The sequence below is a fragment of the Vulpes vulpes genome, chromosome 8 (genome assembly GCF_048418805.1).
Source record: "Vulpes vulpes isolate BD-2025 chromosome 8, VulVul3, whole genome shotgun sequence".
In the NCBI taxonomy this organism is placed as follows: domain Eukaryota; kingdom Metazoa; phylum Chordata; class Mammalia; order Carnivora; family Canidae; genus Vulpes; species Vulpes vulpes.
In genome coordinates this window covers 3,290,460-3,310,720 of record NC_132787.1, presented here as the reverse complement: position 1 = coordinate 3,310,720, position 20,261 = coordinate 3,290,460, and the positions used below count along the sequence as shown (strand labels likewise).

General features: G+C 41.1%; 1 protein-coding gene across 1 annotated transcript in view; it reads left to right on the top strand.

The window, feature by feature from the left end:
* Window positions 1-20,261, top strand: part of SCN8A (sodium voltage-gated channel alpha subunit 8) — a 176,569-nt gene that overhangs the window by 50,586 nt on the left and 105,722 nt on the right. Inside the window, exon 2 of the mRNA XM_072765257.1 lies at window positions 4,409-4,738. Coding sequence (XP_072621358.1) covers window positions 4,463-4,738 — 276 coding nt within the window. The 5' untranslated portion in view covers window positions 4,409-4,462. The remainder of the gene's footprint in view (window positions 1-4,408; window positions 4,739-20,261) is intronic.

Genomic DNA, 20,261 nt, shown 5'->3' with positions numbered 1-20,261 from the left:
ACAAAGATAAATTTCACAGAAAGAATGTTGAATGAAAGAAGCCAGACCCTGAAGAGTATTCTATATTCTACTTCCATGAAGTTCAGGAACCGCCCAAACTAATCTACGGAGATAGATGACAGACTAGCCTTTGCTGGGCCAGTCGTGGTGGTGGTTGTTACTGTTATCAGCTCAAGAGAGCTGTCTGGCATGCTGGAATCAATCTTCTATAACTTAAGCTGAGCAGTGGGTACACCCATGTATATATATGTGCAAATAACCAATCTCTGTGCACTTGAGATCTATATAGTTTATTATGTTCTCCCTTTAAAAAAAAAAAGCCTAGAAAATCAAAACAAAAAACAGTCACCAGAGTAGATGTTCTTGTAGGAAGAGTAGAAGAGAACATTTGACAAGTGTAAGATTGTAGAAGATCTTGAATGGCAGTGGAGTGGAAGAAGTTTGGATCGTCTCCTATAATTCTGGTAGGTTTGAGGGAGGGAAATGGCGTAATAGAAGCAGAGATGCACCTGGTGGACTGAGGACTGGTCTACAAGTGGAGGCTTTTAGAGTAGGTCCGGGATGCAGGTGACACTGTTGAAAATAGAAACTTGGAAGAAAGAAGAATTAGTAAGGCTGGTGACTGGTTGGGCAAGGACAACAAAGGATGACAGGGCAAAGATGACCAAGATCTGTTGCTAGTTAGCTGGAAAAATGATGGTTCTAATAACAGAATTAAGAAAGCCAAGGGAAAGAATCAGTTTGGGAAGTAAAGAGAGGAGTGGTTTTACATGCTTTAATTTTGAAGTGGTGATAGGCAGTTATGAGACTCAGGAGAACAGTTAGGGCTGGTGATCAAAATTTGAAAAATCACCCATGTTCAGATTATTTTGAGTAGATGAGATCCCTAAAAGAAAGAATGTTGCAGAAAGATTGCAGAAGGCCAGTCCTTAGAGAAGAAGAGACTGTAGTTGTGGATAGAACCAGGACAACAGAGACTAGAATGAGGATCTTAAGCCAATGGAGAGAGAGCAGGGCTGGCGATAAAAAGGAAGAAGATATAGAAGTAGGAAAGGAAAAGTAAAGATGGAGAATGTGATGGGGAGCTTGGATCATTGAAGGATCATGGTTTTGGAGAAGGCAGGAGGAAATAGGATCTGGAAGCAAAGGCAGAGGACTTAGCCTTGGACAGCTTGACCTGTGAAGAGCCCAGGGGTGTACAGTCAGGTCACAAGCATTGTCTGCGTCTTCAGTCACTTCCTCTTGCAATATATACATTTTTTTCAATTGGAATATAGTTGACATGCAGTTTTATACTAGTTTCAGGTGTACAACATAGTGATTGGACAAGTGTATAGGTTATGCTGTGCTCACCACAGGTGTAGCTGCCATCTGTCACCATACAACACTATTACCATACCGTTGAGTGTATTCCCTGTGTTGTGCCTTTCATCCCTGTGGTCTGTTCATCCCAAACTGGAAGCCTGTATCTCCCCCTCCCCTTCATCTACTTTACCCATCTCCCCATTGCCCTCCCACCCTCTAGCAAACATCAGTTCTCTATCTTTATGGTCTGTTTCTGCTGATAGTTTGTCTTAGATTCTACATATGAGTGAAATCATATGGTTTTTGTCTTTTTTTTTTTTTGTCTGACTTCTCTCAGCATTAAGCCATCTAGGTCCATCCATGTTGTTACAAATGATAAGATATCATTCTTTTTTAATGGCTGAGTAATATTCCATTGTATATACCACATCTTCTTTATCCATTCATCTTTCAGTGGACACTTGGGTTGCTTCCATGTGGAAGCATCTCTCGCAGTATTCTTTGTCCTCTAAATAGGAACTGAGGGTGACTCAGGGTTGAGAATGAGTGTGACTGTGAGAGCAAAGAGGTTCCAGGTATCTGAACTCATTATAGTTTTTAGGTATAATCCTATCATTTGTAAAAGGGATGGAGAAGTAGTTTAAGGCACCACCCTTTCCCTTTGGGATTTTATAAGGTACAATTCAGTGATAACTAAGAGCCAAAACAAGTGTGAACAGGGTGCTTCGAATCCTGATTTGTCATTTTCTAGCTGTGTAACTTTGGGCAGGCTGTATTATGTCTGTGTCTCTGTTTTCTCATCTCTTAAAAGGAAAGAATAATGATACCTGCCTCATATGTTGTCTCAGAGATTAAATGAGTTAATAGAAGCACAGTGCTTGGAACAGTGCCTGAAACATATGAAGTTGTGGGTAACTGTGAGCTAAGATCATGATAAGGCTTATAGGAGTTCACAAGGGGAAAAAATTGGTGAAGGCTGCAGCCGGTGAGAGGGTTGTACACAGGAGTGAGCATTTACTGGAGACAATTCAGGGAGAGAGAAGAGGAAAGGAATGAGAGAAAAGGAATTCTAGCTTGAGGAAAACATTGTGAATAAAGTCTTAAACCAGCAAAACCATTGGCCTTTGCATGTGCTTTATTCGATGATCCAGACTGTTCCTGCTGGGAGTAGTGGGGGTTAGAGTAGGAGAGGAGGGTGGGTGACTGACACTGGTCATAATAAAAGAAATATGAGTTGTTGAGTCAGAGCTCTTTGGTTGTGATTTTTATTCTGGGACAAGTTGTCCAAGCTTTTAGGACTCCACATTTCCTAATCTATAAAATGAATGGACTGTATCTGTGAAATCCCTTGCATCTCAAAAATTCTGGGCATAATATGTGAAAATGATTTCTTGGACCCCACGGTGTACGGAGCATTGTTTTTTTTTTTGTTTGTTTGTTTTTTCAGTCCAGCGCCAAGCTCTTTGGTCTTCATGGGGGCAGACTTGTGGTTCGGGCCTCATTAGTCCCATGCTGTAAGGGAGTGAGCTGACCAGCCCACACGGAGACACTGCACACTGCCTTTGCAGCCCTTAGCAATCACCACCACTAGAGAAATCTGGGATCTCTGCGGGTGCGTTTATGAAAGGAGCCCTTGGGTATTTCACTCTCAAATTATTTAGAGTTAACTCTACTACTGTTCTCTTGAGGAGGCTTGAGTTTTATGGATACTTGCCTTGAAGTGGACCCTGAGGGCTAAGTAGGAGGGAAAGAACAATCTTTAGCCTTAAAAAAAATTTCCTGATTGTCTCTGTGGAGCTCACAAAACGAAAGGCAAAAGCAGCACCGTAAGTACCAGATGAAATGCTGGTAAAGCCCTACAGCTTTCGTGGTAAGACTCACCTGCTCAGGTCCTTTTATGGCAGGCACCAAGCAGTATTGTGTTTGATGTTAGCGATCCCCCTGTTTCAAAGTGTCTTTTGTCTTGTTTAGAGTTTTATTTATTTGTTTATTGAGAGAGAGTGCGAACCGTGTGAGAGGGAGAGGGAGAGAATCTCAGGCAGACTCTGTGCTTAGTGTGGAGCCTGACGTGGGGCTGAGATCATGACCTGAGCCAAAATCAGTAGTCAGGTGCTTAACCAACTGAGCCACCCAGGTGCCTTCAAGATGTGTTTTAAATAACCCAGGGCTCCGTGTAAACATGGAAATGGGACTTTTCAAATCCCATGCTTAGAAATCATTGGCTCTAGGATGGCCCTACTTCACTTTTCCTTTTAGAAGGGAAGTTTGGTTTTTTGTCCTGTTCTCATTTCTGTCCTTCCTAGTTTGAGCCCCTCTGGGCTGCACGCAGGCCTTCCTGCCATCCTTCACCCTGCTGCAGGCACTGCAGTGCTGTTGCTTCAGAGGAAATTCTCCGAGATTGTTCTGCCATTTGCTTCCCCTCGCCCCACCCCCGGTTGTCCCTGGCAGGATCTCCATCATCAAAGAGGTACTTCTGGACTTTTATACCAGATGGATTTTACACATCTTGGTGAATTGAAAAATAACTTGAAATGGAAGAGCCGAAGTAAATGGAGTCTATTTTATCTATATTTTGTGCCTCCAGTGTTTTGAAGGGTTTAGTATTTTCAGAAACTGAAATTTAAAGGAGTGACAGTTTGCCCTTGTGTTGTATTTGGAAGGAAGAATATTTCTTTAGGGAATAGAGTTCCAGGAAAGGAAGGTGACTTGAGCATATAAGGATTCCAGAGCTAGCACGGGCCCCTGGGTAATGTTAAATATGCCTTATTAGTTCAGAATAGAAGTTCCTTGAGGGTGTGGAATGTACCTTTGTAGTTTATATGATTGCAAACAGTGGAGTTGCATCTAAGTAAAGTAAGAAAAACTAGCAATGCAGGAGCCTCCCATCTTTAGATCTCCCCGGCTAGCCATTCCCCTGGGGGTGCTTATGGACATCACCCAGCCCATTCACACCACAGATTTTCTGAAGAGAAAAATAACCGTGTCACGGAAGAAACTATGTGTTGCAGAGGTTGTGAATAAAGGTCGAGAGTGAGATGGTTTGGTCTGGCCTCTTTTCAGAGCAGCGATTGATTACTGCTGTCTGTGTTGCCGTTTCTTCCAGAGCTGACCTGTCCCGGACGCAGCATAACTAACGAAGCTGCTGCAGGATGAGAAGATGGCAGCGCGGCTGCTTGCACCACCAGGCCCCGATAGTTTCAAGCCTTTCACCCCTGAGTCACTGGCAAACATCGAGAGGCGCATTGCTGAGAGCAAGCTCAAGAAACCACCAAAGGCCGAAGGCAGTCATCGGGAAGACGATGAGGATAGCAAGCCCAAGCCAAACAGTGACCTGGAAGCAGGGAAGAGTTTGCCTTTCATCTATGGGGACATCCCACAAGGCCTGGTTGCAGTTCCCCTGGAGGACTTTGACCCATACTATTTGACGCAGAAAGTGAGTTGGAGGAGGAGGCGGCACAGCTTCAGAAACCCCTTTCCTAACAGGCTTAGGGGAAGCGGGGGAGAAAGAACTGTCCCTTTGCCCAAGTTTGGATAAGTAGTTAACCTTTTGTTTCAGTTCTGGTTAATGGGGTTTATTTTTCAATTTAATTGCTGCTCAGGCTCATTTGTGGGTCTTGACACTTCTTGTCTCCGTTAATAAGACTTCTGTTTTTGGCTCCAGGCCAGATCAGAAAAAAAGATGAAAACAGATTAAAAAAAAAAAGAAGAACATAAATGAAATGGGACTCTATTAAATGAGTCCAAGAAAGATGGCATGGTGAAAGATGTTATAGGCGGGTAAAATCTCTCTCCCATATACATTCAGAATTTTATCTTTAAATGTAATGATGATGTAACTATTACAATATCAACAAAGCCTATCGTTAATATAGAGGAGTTTATGGATTTATACTCTATCAGAACTTCCTCTGTCCCTTGGTGACATTAGATCATAGCTGTTGGGGACAAGAATAGAATAAGGTAAACCAAACCAGGCCAGTGAGGAGACCAAGTCTTTGGCCTTGTTACTCAGTTGTCTGGATTGAGCCACCACTCATCCTTATAGTAGAGTCAGTTCTGTTATTCCTGCCAGTAAAAAGCACAAGTGAAATAAATACCAGTCTTCATTTGACCAAGAGTTTCAAACTCCCCTAACAAATATTTGACCACACCGAGTGTTCCTTTCTCATGAGTATCTTTTGAAACAAGGCAACAGGTGGAGAAGCAATGCCACCAGCCAACTAATGAGCCATTGCGTACTGAGGAATGATTTCAGACTCCATTTTAGGGGTCCCTGATTTGATGAATGTCAGTTAAAGAGGTAGATTGATAGGTGTTTCCAGATGAGGGAAGGAAAGACTTTGTGTAATTACATATTCATACATATAAAGCTTACCTAAATTGTCTTTATTAACAAAACTGCCTCATAAACTCCACTTAACTCATCTTTCAATCTTTTAATTTGGAAGAAATTTTAGTTTCTTGGCTTAATAACGGGACAGAAGTAAGATGAGACCAGTAGATCTCTTGACCTAGCTATAGTTGTGGAGGTATTTTTGGTTCAGGATGGCAAAAGCAGTTAAGACCGTGTCTACACAAAATGGTCCTTCACTCACTCCTGTTGCAGCTCAGGACAGCTCCATAATGGAAAAAAGTGGCAAAAAAAAAAAAAACAAAAAAAAGATGGCAACAGTACCTTGTATCTTCCACTGAGAAATATAGAGTTTCAGAAACAAAGCATGATATGATACAAATAACAGTAGACTAGAAAAAGTCCTGAATCTACTGTAATTCACCATGTTTATTATCTGTATTTCTCTTTGTGTGTGTGTGTGTTGCTCAAGCTACCACAAATAGATTATAGGAAAAGAAAGTTGTAAATAAAGGAAAAAACTTCTCAAAACTAGATTTAGCAAAACACATCACCTCTCTAGGCCTAAATTTTCTCATCTAGAACTGAGAAGTTGGACAGAATTTCTAAGGACTTTTTCACACATCAAGTTCTGGGACTGAGTAGTTTTCATAAACATTCATTGATTTCCTCATTTACTCTTCCTTTTTTTAAAGTCTAACTTTGTAATCTGTGTCTTTGCTGAGTGGGGAAGATGGGTGAGGAAGGAGGTAGGCTGTAACTTTCTGGGTTAGTGAATAAGGAACATGGAATCTTGGTCTATTTTTAGAAAAAAATTCCATTCATTGTAAAATTTTGAAATATTTTTATAAATGTTTTCTTATTCTTTCCTACCCTTGCATCCATGATCTTAGAAGAGGTACAAAGTGATGACAAATCACAGAGTTTGGTTGTGCCTATTTAGTGAGTTGGCCAGTGGTGTATCTTTTTCAGAAAGTACTCTTATAGCAATGAGAAGATAAGTAAAGTTCTTTGGACCCTGGCCTTTCAGGTGGCTAAAACTTCTTTGCTTTTATTTGAAATATTTATTTTTTTAAACTCAAATGCAAATTAAATCTCCCTTTCTTAACCTGACTTAATATATGAAGAATACATAGAGCTGTTGGTTGTCAGAGCCAGTTTCCCTTTGCATGCTTTTTCCCCCTGGTTCTTGCCCTATAGATAGCCTGTTTTCTCCTAATGCCTCAGATTTCAGTGGCACTAGATGGGGAGTAAGGCCTCAGAGAGGGTAGATCTCTGGCCCTGATAGGTATCATTCCTTGAGTAGGACAGATGTTGATGGCGCTCCATTAAAGGACTGGTTCTTCATGATAGTCTGACTTCAACCTTTGGCCTCCCCACAAGGGTAGATAGTTTGTAGAAAGGATAATTTTAGTCGTATTTTTTTTTTTGCTAATCTTTTTTTTTTAATTGTGAAACATACCACCATGCAGAAAAGTTCATAAATGCATAGACTAATGATTACTAGAAAGCAAACAAACACTCATGACAAGAAAGAACATTAGTAGCACTTTAGAAGTACTAATTGTACTATTAATCAAGGGATTTATTTTAAGGTTTTATTTTTAAGTAATCTCTACACCCAACATAGAGCTCAAACTAAAAACCCAAAATCAAGAGTCACATGCTTCAACTGAGCTAGTCAGGCACCGTAAAGCAAGGGATTTTTTAGTTGATTAATGATATGCTTGCTCATGTTTATTTGCAAATCTTCACTGGCACTACTAATACTTCTTACTAACTAGGCCTTTCACTAGGCCAAATTAGCAAGGTCTCCTTTACAAGGAAGCACACTGGGAATTAACCCACAAATCAAAAAATACTGAGAGTATAAATGACTTTAAGAGGACATTCCCCGGCGTTTGTTTCTCATGGACTGCCTTAAAGAATTCTTGCAAAAGAGAATTTCTTTGCTAAATGATGCAAGTGGATTTCTTTATCTTTTCCTTATAGGTCACATTCATCTGCTACCTAATTAATCATTTTTGTGGCTCCCAATTGAGAAACACTGGTTTCTCATTTCAATCCCTCTATTTGAGAGGGTGAAAGAAAACTACTTCCCTGTTAGTAGAGTTCTGGTTTCATCCCATTGTGGATTTCACATTGTCCAGGCATACAGGGACATAAACCTGTGTGTTGTATTTTCAAGATATTCTTGTACCAGCTGGTGCTGGTTTGAGCTATCATAAGCTTCTTGAGGCCCTCAGCAGTATTGTCCATGTTGTATTTCACCTCCAGCTGGTCCCTGAAAACAGTCTAGATTATCCTCTCTTTGGATTTCTTCCAACCTCCCAGTGCTGTAGCATTTTCTTTACCTCTTGGTACTTTGTTCTAATGTCTCCTTTCGTTGGCTCTCTTGTATTTCAACTGTTGCTTGCAAATAATTGAATTTAAGGGACATTTATATTTATATATTTATTTAATTTTTGAATTAAATAAAAATAAGTTATATAGCTACGTGGTTAAAGAGTCATTTGAAGATATTCAGTAAAAAGTCTCCTCTTTACACCTCTCCCTAATCTGCTTGCTTCCTGTCTCCCTGAACAGGTAACCACTTTTGGGAGGGTTTTTCCAGAATTTCTTTATATGTATATGTTGGCAAAAACAAATAGATATTCTAAGGAACCTGAACTCTTCTGAATGCCTTTGTTCTTGGTTTTCTTTCTGCTGTTTTCTTAAGCCTATTGAAGTCTTCATTTTGTTATTTTTTTTCCCTTCTTTCATGCTATGGAATCTTACATTTTATCAGTATAAATTCTCAATTCATCTCTCCCTCTTCCATGCTTTTTTAAATAAATCAAATCAAGGACTTTCTGTTACTTGAAGTGTCTTTCTGTCTCTCCAGTTCTTAATAATAACTTGTTGATTCAAATGGCCATGTATATGCATGATAACTGTTTTATGCGGGCAGCAAGAAAGTCTGTGGATTCAGTTGAAAAAGGCCTTTAGAGTTGATTGTACTTCTTTTTCCACTTCTTAAATGTGTAATTGATCTATGTGTCCTTTTTGTTCAGTGGGTGTACCCTCTTATAAACAAAAATCTAAATTACAGGATGGACTGATGTGCCTTTAAGTAGGACACATGCCTATTGCATTAAAAAATTATATGTGATTTCCCAAAGTTCAATTTACCTTCAACTCTTCATGTCTCTTTTCCTGCAAATTGCAGTTTACTTAGAATCAGAAAATTAGAATATTGTAGCCTCAGACATCAGCTAATTCAGCCTCCTCCTTTTATAAATTTAATGAGCGGAAATACTCGTAAAAAGCCAACATGCCTGTGTGACTCCTTCTGTTAAGCATCTGTCTTCGGCTCAGGTCTTGGGACCTGATCTCAGGATCTTGGGACCAAGCCCTGCTTTAGGGCTCCCTGCCCAGCGGGGAGTCAGCTTCTCTCTCTGACTCTGTTCTTCCCCACACCCTGACCCCCCACTCCTGCATGAGCTCTCTCTCTCTCTCACTCTCTCAAATAAATAAAATCTTTTAAAAAAGATATGGAGAGCCATTCTTCAAAAAAAAAAAAAAAAAAAGCTAACAACATCTTGTGTGGTGGAGCCAGGACTAGAGCCTATGCCTCCTAACTCTTAGTTTGTTACAACACATTTCTGGTGCTCCACTTTTCTTATGTTTTATTAATCAATCCTCAGCTTCATTGACTCAGTTCTTCTGAAGCTAGGCAGGCAAATTTAGAGACGAGAAGAAGAACCTGCTTTTTCATTCACATTCCTGATAATCCCTATGGTTCAAAAATCCTTTTTTAGGATGGGTCCTGAAAGGTGCAGTGCTCCTGAGAGAAAGGATGGTGTCTCTTCATTAGCTCTAGTATTTTATCTTCTCTAGTGAAGGAGCTGAGTAATCTAGCAGCCCTGGACAAGCTGTTCCAGAGACCTAGGCTCAGTGTCAGTACAACTGGAACTATTCAGCTAGACATGTAATCTCAAGGCAATTTATTTAACCTCCCTACCTATTTTTACTTTACTTTTTTGTTTCTTTCTAGAGGGAGGGGCAGAAGGAAAGGGTCTAGCAGACTCCTCGCTGAGCACAGAGCCCATTGTGAAGCTCAGTCTCACAACCCTGAGATCATGACCTGAGCCAAAATCAGGAGTCAGACATTTAACCCATTGAGCCACCAGGAACCCCCATATTTTTTATGTTTAAAGAGAAAAAATAAATAAATAAATAAATAAATAAATAAATAAATAAATAAATAAATAATAAAGAGAAAAATAATCTCCTACCTGTCCCAGGCCCCCAGCCTACCCACAGAACAGGATAGTCAAAAGAACACCTAACTGGCAATATAAAAATTTCCTTTTTCGTTCTTCTCCCCCTTGTTTGCCTTTGGCCAAATCAGCCAAATTTCTCTGGGCTTCAATTTCCTTACCTATTATATGCAAGATAGGAGTTGGGCCTATATCTATATCCTTCTAATTGTATTTCACACATAGGTCTTTCGCATAACATATTTTAGCTGTGGTGGACTACTGTTTCCCGTGTCCCCTGCCTCTTGGTCTCCATTCCCATGTCTTAGAAAATACTGTCCTTTAATTTCACCTTTTGACACTCGATCCATTCGTCCAGGCCCTAGGGCCTCTTCTTCCTTAAAGCCTGACTTGATTCTCTGCACCAGAATGGATTCCTCCTCCTTCCGAGTTTCTATAATACATGAAGGTCTTCAGCCTCTACCTTTACTAAGAAGTGGTTTTTAGATTTAATTCACATTAGCTATAGCATGGCATCTTGTTCCCTGCAATGTTTACAGTTTTCTCCATATGCACGGGCACACACGCACATGCAGTCCCATGCGCTCCTGGCAGAAAATCCTTGCTGAATCTATTTTCACACACTTTTCAACAGGTGTGCAGAACAGAGACAGGCTGCTAAAGGAGAGTTTATGTTCATTAGATGTGATTTGAAGTATTGCTAATGAGGTGTTGCATTGCCTGCTTTTGCACAATAAGCCTACATGCTCCTTTCTGTTCTAAATAAAAACTACACATTTTAAAACTTTATTTTGTTTTTAAAAAGTCATTTTGCAACAATATTAAAAAATGGTGTTTCTGTTATTTTATTTCCCAAATCAAGGGAAATGATTATGCACCAGTGGGAGGCAGGCCATTGTCAGAGTGATGAGTTAACAGTATGTGTATATGGGCTTCTTTTCTACTTTCTAAGCAGCATTCTCTAGAGGGGAAGGAATTTAGTTGCATATTCCCAAGTCCAAATCCTCTTTATTTATTTATTTTTAAAGATTTTATTTGTTTATTCATGAGAGACACACAGAGAGAGAGAGAGAGAGAGAGAGAGGCAGGGACACAGGCAGGGGGAGAAGCAGGCTCCATGCACAGAGCCTGACGTGGGGACTGGATCCCGGGTCTCCAGGATCACGCCCTGGGCCGAAGACGGTGCTAAACCACTGAGCCACCCGGGCTACCCCCAAATCCTCTTTAAAACCTTAGCAATAGACCATGTTTTGGGAAATCTGGTTTCTCCCATTCCCATCTTTCCAGGTGATCTTGAGCATGTCACTTAACCATTCAGGGTGTCAGTTTCCCTAATCTGGGAAATTAAGATTATACTAATAGCTAATATCCTACCTATTTTGCCGGGTTGTTGTGAAGATCATTTCTTGATTACCCTGCATAACACGAAACAGCCTATTGTGCCAACCCTGATTCATTTTTCTCTGTAGCACTTAGCAACACCTGCCATATTTTTATGTTTATTGTTCATCCTCTTGTGTGCTCATCAGCTAGAGCAATGCCTGCCCCATAGTAAGTGCTCAATCCATATCTGTTGAATAAATTAATCTTAGAAGATAATGCATATAAAAACACTATGTACTTTTCTAAGTGCTTTGAACATGAAAGATGACATTATGATATTTTTTCTAATAAAAACTTATCCATTGACCAAAATGAATTGAACTCCAGAGGGGAAAAGAGACTGATTTACTAGTGAATCTTTTCCTTTCCGAAAGAATTAGTTTCCTTTAGGGGCTGAAGAAGTAGATCAGGAAATAGTTTTCCTGACATTTCAGATATTTTCAGAGGGCTGGATAACCATTGTTAAGTGCCACCACTTTTATTTCTCCTCTTGTAGATACTTAGGATTGGAAAAGACTTTATCGAAGATCATGGGTTAATAGCTTCCACCCAGTGCTTGAATCTCTTCTTAGTTTATTGGTATCATGTGTGTATTATATAAAGGATGTTATTTCCTGAATATTATAAGTTGTCCTGTCATGTCTACCTTTATTGTTTTGCTTCTTTCTTGGCTGTGTGAGTTGGCTTATGCCCCCTGTATTAACTGACTCTAAAGGAAATGAGAGAAATTGACATTGAAACATATACCAGTTTGGGTTGCCTCATATAGAACATGACCCATTTATTCAACAAAAATACTTCTTGAGTACTTCCTTTATGTGAGGCATGAGGAGCAGGAGGTCTGCTGGGTTCTCTTGGGGAAACAAAGATTAATAAGTCCATTCTTTACCCTTATGTAGCTTATAACATGGCAGTGTTCTACAGTGTGATACAAGTTTTGATAAGGGAGCCCCAGAAAGGGCCTTACTGACTTCATAGGAAGGGTAGTATTTGAATCAGGCTTTGGGCTATAGAAAAAAAGATTACACTGGAACATTCTAGGCAGAAAGAACAATACGAGCAAAGGGTCAGAGACAAGGACAAGGGCATAGGACAATGGAAGAAAAAGCTGAGTAGTCTGATTTGACTGGAATATGGGGAAATGAGTGAGGAGGAGCTGTGGGAGATGAGGCTGGGGAGGGAGAGCTGGAACCAGATCATGGAGGACTCAGTGTGAGACTAGGAAGTTTGGCCTTTAAAAAAATTTTTTTTAAAGATTTTATTTATTCATGAGAGACAAAGAAAGAGACATAGGCAGAGGGAGAAAAAGCCTCCATGCAGGGAACCTGATGCGGAACTCGATCCCAGGATCCCAGGATCACGACCTGAGCCGAAGGCAGATGCTCAACCACTGAGCCACCCAGGTGCCCAGAAGTTTGGTCTTTACTTGATAAGCAGCAGAGAACTGCTGACGATGTTGGGGAGTGCAGATATGTGATCAAAGCAGTGCTTTAGGGAGGTGAATGTGGTATATAGAGTGGACACAGACCAGCTGTGAGGCATTGGGGGTCCAAAGTATAATGGTAGAAGTGAAAAGAAAGGGCAGTGGTTGAAGTCAAGAGTTGTTATAGAGATGAGTTGATAGGGTTGTGTGATTGATTAGGGGGTTAAGGACAGAGTCTAGCATTCAATCATTCATTTGATAATTTGATAAATTGTTATTGAGTGTTTTCTATATGCCCAGGCTCTGTTTCGTGCCCTCGGGAACAAAACAGACAAGCTCTTTATGCTACTCCTGGAACTTAGTTTTCATTGGGCAGACAGACAATAAACAAGTAAAGAAATAAATCATTACAGTTAATGATATGTGCATTGAAGATAATATGTTCCAGGTACTTGAGAGGTTGTGGTGCTCTAACTTGGTAAGAGACCACAGAAGAATCAAAGAATACATGCTGTCTAAATATTCAGCGTCTTAAATAGGCCTTTAGCAAGCATTAAATGATAATCTTTAAAAGGACTCATAATGCAGATATCCTGAGGTACTTAAAAGCCAGTATTGTCACTCTGTTGAAGATTTTGCCAGTCTTCGATTTTAAATAGGCAGGAGTCCAATACATTTTAATATCAGTGTGAGTCATAGGGGGACTTGCAGATGAGCCTAGCATTTGCTCCAGAAAAGAACCTCAGGTCTTTTCAACTCCTTGCATGAGTGCTAAGTTGCAGTTCCAAAGCTCTGAGCCATGTTGGTATAGAAGAGACACTTTACACCTGAATTCTAGAATGTGTGTTAGTAGCTAATCACCTCGGCCATAAAATCCCACTGATTGATAGTTTTAGGAATTAGTCTCTGATAGTTTCTCCAGGGTTGTGAAATATTTTTATTTTAATAAAACTTGACCTGTTGAATGTTTTTTTTTTAAAGATTTTATTGATTGATTGATTGATTGATTGATTTATGAGAGACAGAGAGAGAGAGGCAGAGACACAGGCAGAGGGAGAAGCAGGCTCCCTGCAAGGGAGCCCAATGTGGGACTCGATCCCAATCCCGGGACCCCAGGATCGCCTGGGCTGAAGGCAGACGCTAAACCGCTGAACCACCCAGGGATCCCCTTGAATGGGTTTGTTAATAATGGCCTTTGAAATGTTGGAGGATGTCTCAAGTCACAATGACATTGATCATCTTCTGACAATAATTAACCATATTTTAAATGCTTTCTTAGTCAAAGAGCATAAGAGGAATGCTTTTCTTACTAATTGTTTTCCAAATTCACATGGGTTGTAAATTGTTTACGTGTTGTTCTTTACATTTAAGCCTGTTTGACACAACTCAAGATTAGGATTGCCCCATTACATGACAATTTCTGCCAACTCTGGACCTAGCAGTAGAGTTTTCAGTATGGGTTCTGAAGAGGCACTCCTCCTATTCCAGACACTTTGTTCAGGTTGCTAAGTTTGGCCTGTGGAATCAAGTTTGAATAAAAGATCCTTCCAGTTTCAGAGGTTGAGGTCCCCTGGCTACTGCTCAAGGCCAGTCCCTCTCCCTGTGTCTTTGTCCCCACCCATGCCTTCCAACCTTCTCTAGAACTTCACTTTCTGGTCTGTCAGTCTTTCCCTTTTCATCCTGGTTCCTTCCCCTCAGCCTATCAACACTCCCAAAGCCTCTCCCATTCTAACAAGCCCTCACTGGAGCCCACATTGCCAGCTAGTCTAACCTCTCTTCTGCTGTCGAAGCTTGTAAAGAGTAGCCTTTACTCATTCTCACTACCTGCACACCTCCCACCCACTTCCCCATCCCTGCAGCCTGACTCTGCATCCTCACTTCTCTGCTGACATTCTCAAGATAAGATCCTCTGTGGTGTCAAATTGCCAAATTTATCAGACATTATTTCACTTCTTATCCCACCAAACCTCTCAGCTGTTGATACTGTTGATGACTTACTAATTTTTGCAGCTCTTTTCTTCCTTGGCTTAATTCTCCGTAGATCTCCGATTATTTCTTCTCTTCCATTTCCTGCATTTCTCCCTTAAATTGTGGTGTTCTCCTCGGTTCTGTACCTGGCCCGTGTTCCTCTCATTTGGCACACTCTCCCCGGGTGATGTCATCCATTCTCTCAGTACTCTTGAATCTATATCTCCAGCCTGGAACACTCCTTAACATCTGGCACCTTGCCAAGCATCTTTAGCTGGGTTTCCCACAGGTAACTCAGTGTGTTCAATTTTGAACTCATTTCTCCCCTCAAACCTCCTCCTTTCATCTGCTATTAGTGGATGACACCACCCAAATTCTAGATACCATTGTTGAATCCTCAATTTTTTTGCAGTCCTTAAGGGTTAGCAACATTAGGGAGCTGTCAGTAGAATGTTGCATGTTTTTATAAGTAAGAAAATATTGTGGCTCAGAAATCTTATATGCTCAAGTGCCCTCAGCTAGTGTGTGGTAGAGCCAGATTTCAGCTGCAGGGATGTGTGATCTAATAACATTCATGGTCTTTCTGCCATACCATATCGTCTATAGCATATACTGCAGATTGATTTGTTGTTTTTGTTTTCTATTACCACTTTTAGATAATTTTCTATCATTTTATACTGCCTCAATATGAAGTTAGTATATGGCGTTTTGTTTTTGTTTTTAGTGCATTTGCTTCCGTCTGTATCTTTAGCATGATATCTAAGGCACAGAAAAGATGAGAAGACTTTCCAAACTACAACAAATAATTCTTATGGGTGGATGAGCTAAAGAGTGGAAACCTAGCAGAAAGTTGTATACAGTTATAGGTTAGTTGTGTAGTTCGTATGGCAAGTATCATTTTCTCATGTCTAAGAGATTCATTCATATATTCAGTCCCTATGCATGAATTCTCTACCTTGTGCCAGATGGGCATGATATTCTATATTCTGCTTGCTAAACTGAGAGACAGCAGCTAGATGCTATAGCCCTGCCTTTAATAAAGGGATCTCAGAGTCCAGTGAGAGGTACATATGTATACACAAAAATGACAACACTACATGAACTGCCCTAATCAAAGTAAGTGCTGAGTGGAGACACACCGGAAGGAAGGATAATTCTGTTTCAGAGATTTGAATGAGCTATCTGCAGAGAGGAGAGGAGGTGATAGTTGAATGGACCTTAAAGTATTAAAATATGGTAAAAAAAAAAATCACCTGTTGGAAAAGGGAAGAAAGAGTAGTTTGGGTATAAAGACCAGCACTAGGAAAGGCAGAGAAGCATGGGGAAGGCTGGATTGTTTCAAGCAGTGAATTTAGCTGTGATGAGAGCATGGAGTGTGGTTTGCCAAGAGAGGATCCAAAGGTGGAGAGGCAGCTTGGAACCCAATGTGTGCGTACTAAGCTGTGTTTATTTTCTCCCACCTCCAGAGTTCTCACGTCTGGCATAAGCTCTGAGGCCCATCTTGAGCCAGTGCAGCCATACAGGTGACTCCTAGTGACTCTGAATACTTGGTTTACCTTATCCTACTGACTCATGCCAAGTGTGTGAATACTAACATGAACAGTAGCCCTCGGGTTTCCTTATGGACATCCCATGTTGGCAGCCAAAGAGCAGGAGTGGCAGTATTCTGTGATGGGCATGACAGCATCAGAATCCCATTCATTGAAGGTTTGTTCTATGCCAAGCACTGTAGTAAGCCCTTTTGGTGAATCTTCATTTAATTCTCATAATCTGATAAAGTAGGTACTATTAGTCATTATCTCTATCAGTAAGAAAACTGAGTCTTAGCAATAAGTTGACAAAGATCATGACAGCTAATAAGCAATGGAGCTGTGTCTTGAATCCAGGTCTTTGTGGCCTCAGAGCCTCTATAGAAATCACTCTGCTCTGCTGCTTTCTAAGAGAGAGGAGAACAAGAATATAGAATATTCTGGAATGTGAATACAGTGATTAGAGTAGTCGATATTAACGATTGTGCATTTTGCTTTGCCCTGGAGCAGCTGCAGTCTGTGTACCCTAAGAGGGTAAAGGGGAAGGAGATCAAAGGCAAGTTCATATTGAAGGACAGTGAGGAGTGGCCATGTAGGAGGTTCAGAGCTGCCCGGCTCTAGGGAGCGGCGTGATGCTGGCTCAGCACGGAAGCAGCTGTGCAGTGTCTCAGTTCTGTCGGGAATGGCTTCCTGTGACCCGGATGTGGGCAGAAAGGGCGTCAGCTGCCCCAGATGTGGGTTGGAGGGCATGAGGTTACAGGGTCAGACCAAATGAGAAAGCATATGCAGAAGCACCTGGCAAACAATAAAGCCACAGGTAGATGTGGCATCAGCAGCACCTTCATCCAGCTTCACTTGGGAAGAAGACCATAACTGTAACCAGCTACTATGATCTGACGCATATGCAAGGGTTTTCCTTTTGCCAGACTTACAGGTATTAAGTCAGAAAGATTCCTTCACTGACCCAAGGATTGGGGGATTGGAGTGGATGACCTGGTGTAAACAGTATTCAGGAGACCTGGGCCCTAGTGGCTCTCAGCTCTGTAGTGTGAGTGTGAGCAGAGGTCTCTGTGCTTGGTTTCTTGCCTGTAGAGTGAGGAGTTAGATTTTTTGAAGCTTTTTAAAAATCACCTTATGATGTGAAGAACATAGGCTTTGAGGTTAGGCCGCCTCAGCTCAATTCTACGTTTTGCCACTTAATACATAACTTTGTGGTTTTAAGAAAGTTACTTGACCTTTCTACTTCAATTTCATCATCTATTAAATAGTACCTACCTCCTGGAGTGGTTGCCGTGAGACAGGTACTGTATCAGCATCTTAGTAGGGTAGGGTGTTGGCCACACAGTAAATACTTCATGCTCAATGTTATTCCTCAGATAGGCTCATAGATACAATTGTTAATGACCAACAGCAATAAAAACATAAATATGGGACTTAGAGGTCTCTCTTGCCTGATCCTCTGTGTAGTGGAATAGAGACTTAGAAGAAGAGGGCTCTGTATATTCATAGAGCCACCTGGGTGGCTCAGTTGATTAAGCATCCAACTCTTGATCTCAGCTCAGGTCTTGATCTCAGGGTTGTAAGTTCAAGCCCCGTGTTTGTGGAGCCTACTTAAAAAGAAATAAAATAACAAAGAAATAAAATAATATTCGTAGTTCAAATAGAAGTACAAGCCTAAAGGAAAAGAATTTGTCCATGTTTCATGTCCTGCTTTAGTTCAATGTTTCTAAAAGGCAGCTTAGGACCAGGATACAGGTACTGAAGAAATTCAGGCCAGTTGTGCCTTTGCTAGAGCCTTTCCTGAGGCCCATGGGACTATAATTGCGATTTCACTTGAGGGACCCACTAAGCAGATTAGCATTAAGAAAGGCATCTGGACTCTTCAACATGGTGTAGTCGTTTTGACAGTGCAGGTCATTTATTCCCCAACAGCTTCCTAGTCTGAAGTAGAATCTGTTTAGATTCAGTATTAGATTTTCCTTTATTAAAATAGGGGAACTTTGAAAGGACATTGATTTGTTGCCTGCTATATTGGCTCCGTAGATCATTACTCAGAGGTGGATGCCAAGTTGCTATTGGTGGGTGGACAGCAGGCTGCTGCTGTTGCCCCTGCTGTAGCTACTCTGCAGATCAGCTGTATTTGTATTATTATTGGATAGAAGGCTGTGCATGCACAATCTAAAACCAATAGGCAGAGAAGATTTGCCCCTAGTAGAAGTCCCCAAAATTAACAATTTATAATTAGGTGGGAAAGAGCTAACAAACTATTTTAAGTTAAATTGGCCAGTTGCCTCGTTCAGAAGAGGTACATAGGTCTGAGAGAATAAGATACATATGGGAGGTCGAGGCAGGCAAGAACTTAAGGCTAGAGAAGTCAGCTAAAAACAAGAGGGTCAAAAAAATTTTTTTTTAAAAAATAAAAATAAAAACAAGAGGGTCGGGGCAGTCCTAGAGATCAGAACAGTTAAGATCCAGTAGCCAGACTCTGGAGACAGTCATAAGTCAGTGTCAAGAACAGCTCTAGCTTGCGAGACTCAAAGCATATTGGTTCCCAGCTGCCCTCTTGTAGATTGGCTCGCTCCCTGGGTCCCTCCGTGTCATCCGGTACCTGCGGCGTACCTTGCCCTGGGGGGGATGATGACCCCGCAAGGAAAGGGAGAACTTGGTTGAGGGGAGAGCCACTCTCCTGGGCCATGTGTCCACAGCAAACCAGGGGCTGGAGAAGAAACCTTTCCCCAAGAAGCTTTCTAGTCTGTAATATATTCCACCCCTGCACTGAGTACCCTTCTCCGTAATGTCCTTTCATATTTTGTGTGCCCTTTATTGTTTAAATCTATACTTTTTGTATGATTAAAAAAGTGAATCCAGTCCTGGGCAGAGGGTGATAAAATGCCATTAAATTGGCTGCAATATTTTGGTACCTGCGTACATTTACTGTACTGCATTTGCAGCATGCTAGGATTTTTTTGAATGTGCTTGTACCTGGCCATGCACAATGTCCCTTTCCCTTATGGTAGACCCTGAAGGGAATACATCTTACCCTGAATTCCAGTGGCAAAGCTCCTCCATCCTGTGCTCCAAGCCCCACATTGCTAATTAGAAATGAAATGCCTGTGCTTTTCAGAAGGTTCCTTTTATGCCGGCATGACATATTTATTAATACTCCGTGCCATAACTCGTTAAGAGCTGTTCCACTGCTCTTAATGGGCCTTGTGCTCAAACGCATTCAATGGCTGTTATAAACTGATATTTCCCCTTGGGCAGTAAACCACAATTCAATTTCAATTTTCCTTTTAACTCATTTACTTCACAAAGATCTAATTTAAGACAGATTAGGTAAAATATTATTGGACTTCATGGACACCAAGTGATTCTTGCTTAAGACATATTCTTGTAAGAATCCAGAGCTTGCGGTCCTTCCCACTCTTCCTGGGTTTTGAAGAATCCAGTGTTGAACAAGGGATAAATCTCCTCTTCTGGATTCTTATCGGCAGGTTAATGATGATTACTGAGATTTTATTAGCCATGCATATGGCTTTAAAATACTTTATAAATTTTTTGGGCAGCCCCGGTGGCGCAGCGGTTTAGTGCCGCCTGCAGCCCAGGGTGTGATCCTGGAGACCCTGGATCGAGTCCCACATCGGGCTCTCTGTATGATGCCTGCTTCTACCTCTGCCTGTGTCTCTGCCTCTCTCTCTCTCTCTGTCTCTATGAATAAATACAAAATCTAAAAAAAGAAAAAAAACTTTATAAATTTTTTAAAGTCAGCCCATCACCGGTCATCCCGATTTATTCTCTCTCTCCTGTTCACCGTTCTACTGAGAATGGGGCATAGAAGCAGGGGAGACAGGGCAGAGGAAAGCAGCCCGTGGTGCAGATCTGCCCTGGGACCTCTCCATGCTGCCCCCTGCCACATACGTATAGTTTTCAGGGTGGTATCAAATGCTGTTGACCGTGAACCTGATGGAGTATCACATGAAGGAGCAAAATAACCAATTCATGAGAATCCTACCAAGATGTAATGTGGAAGAATAAATAAT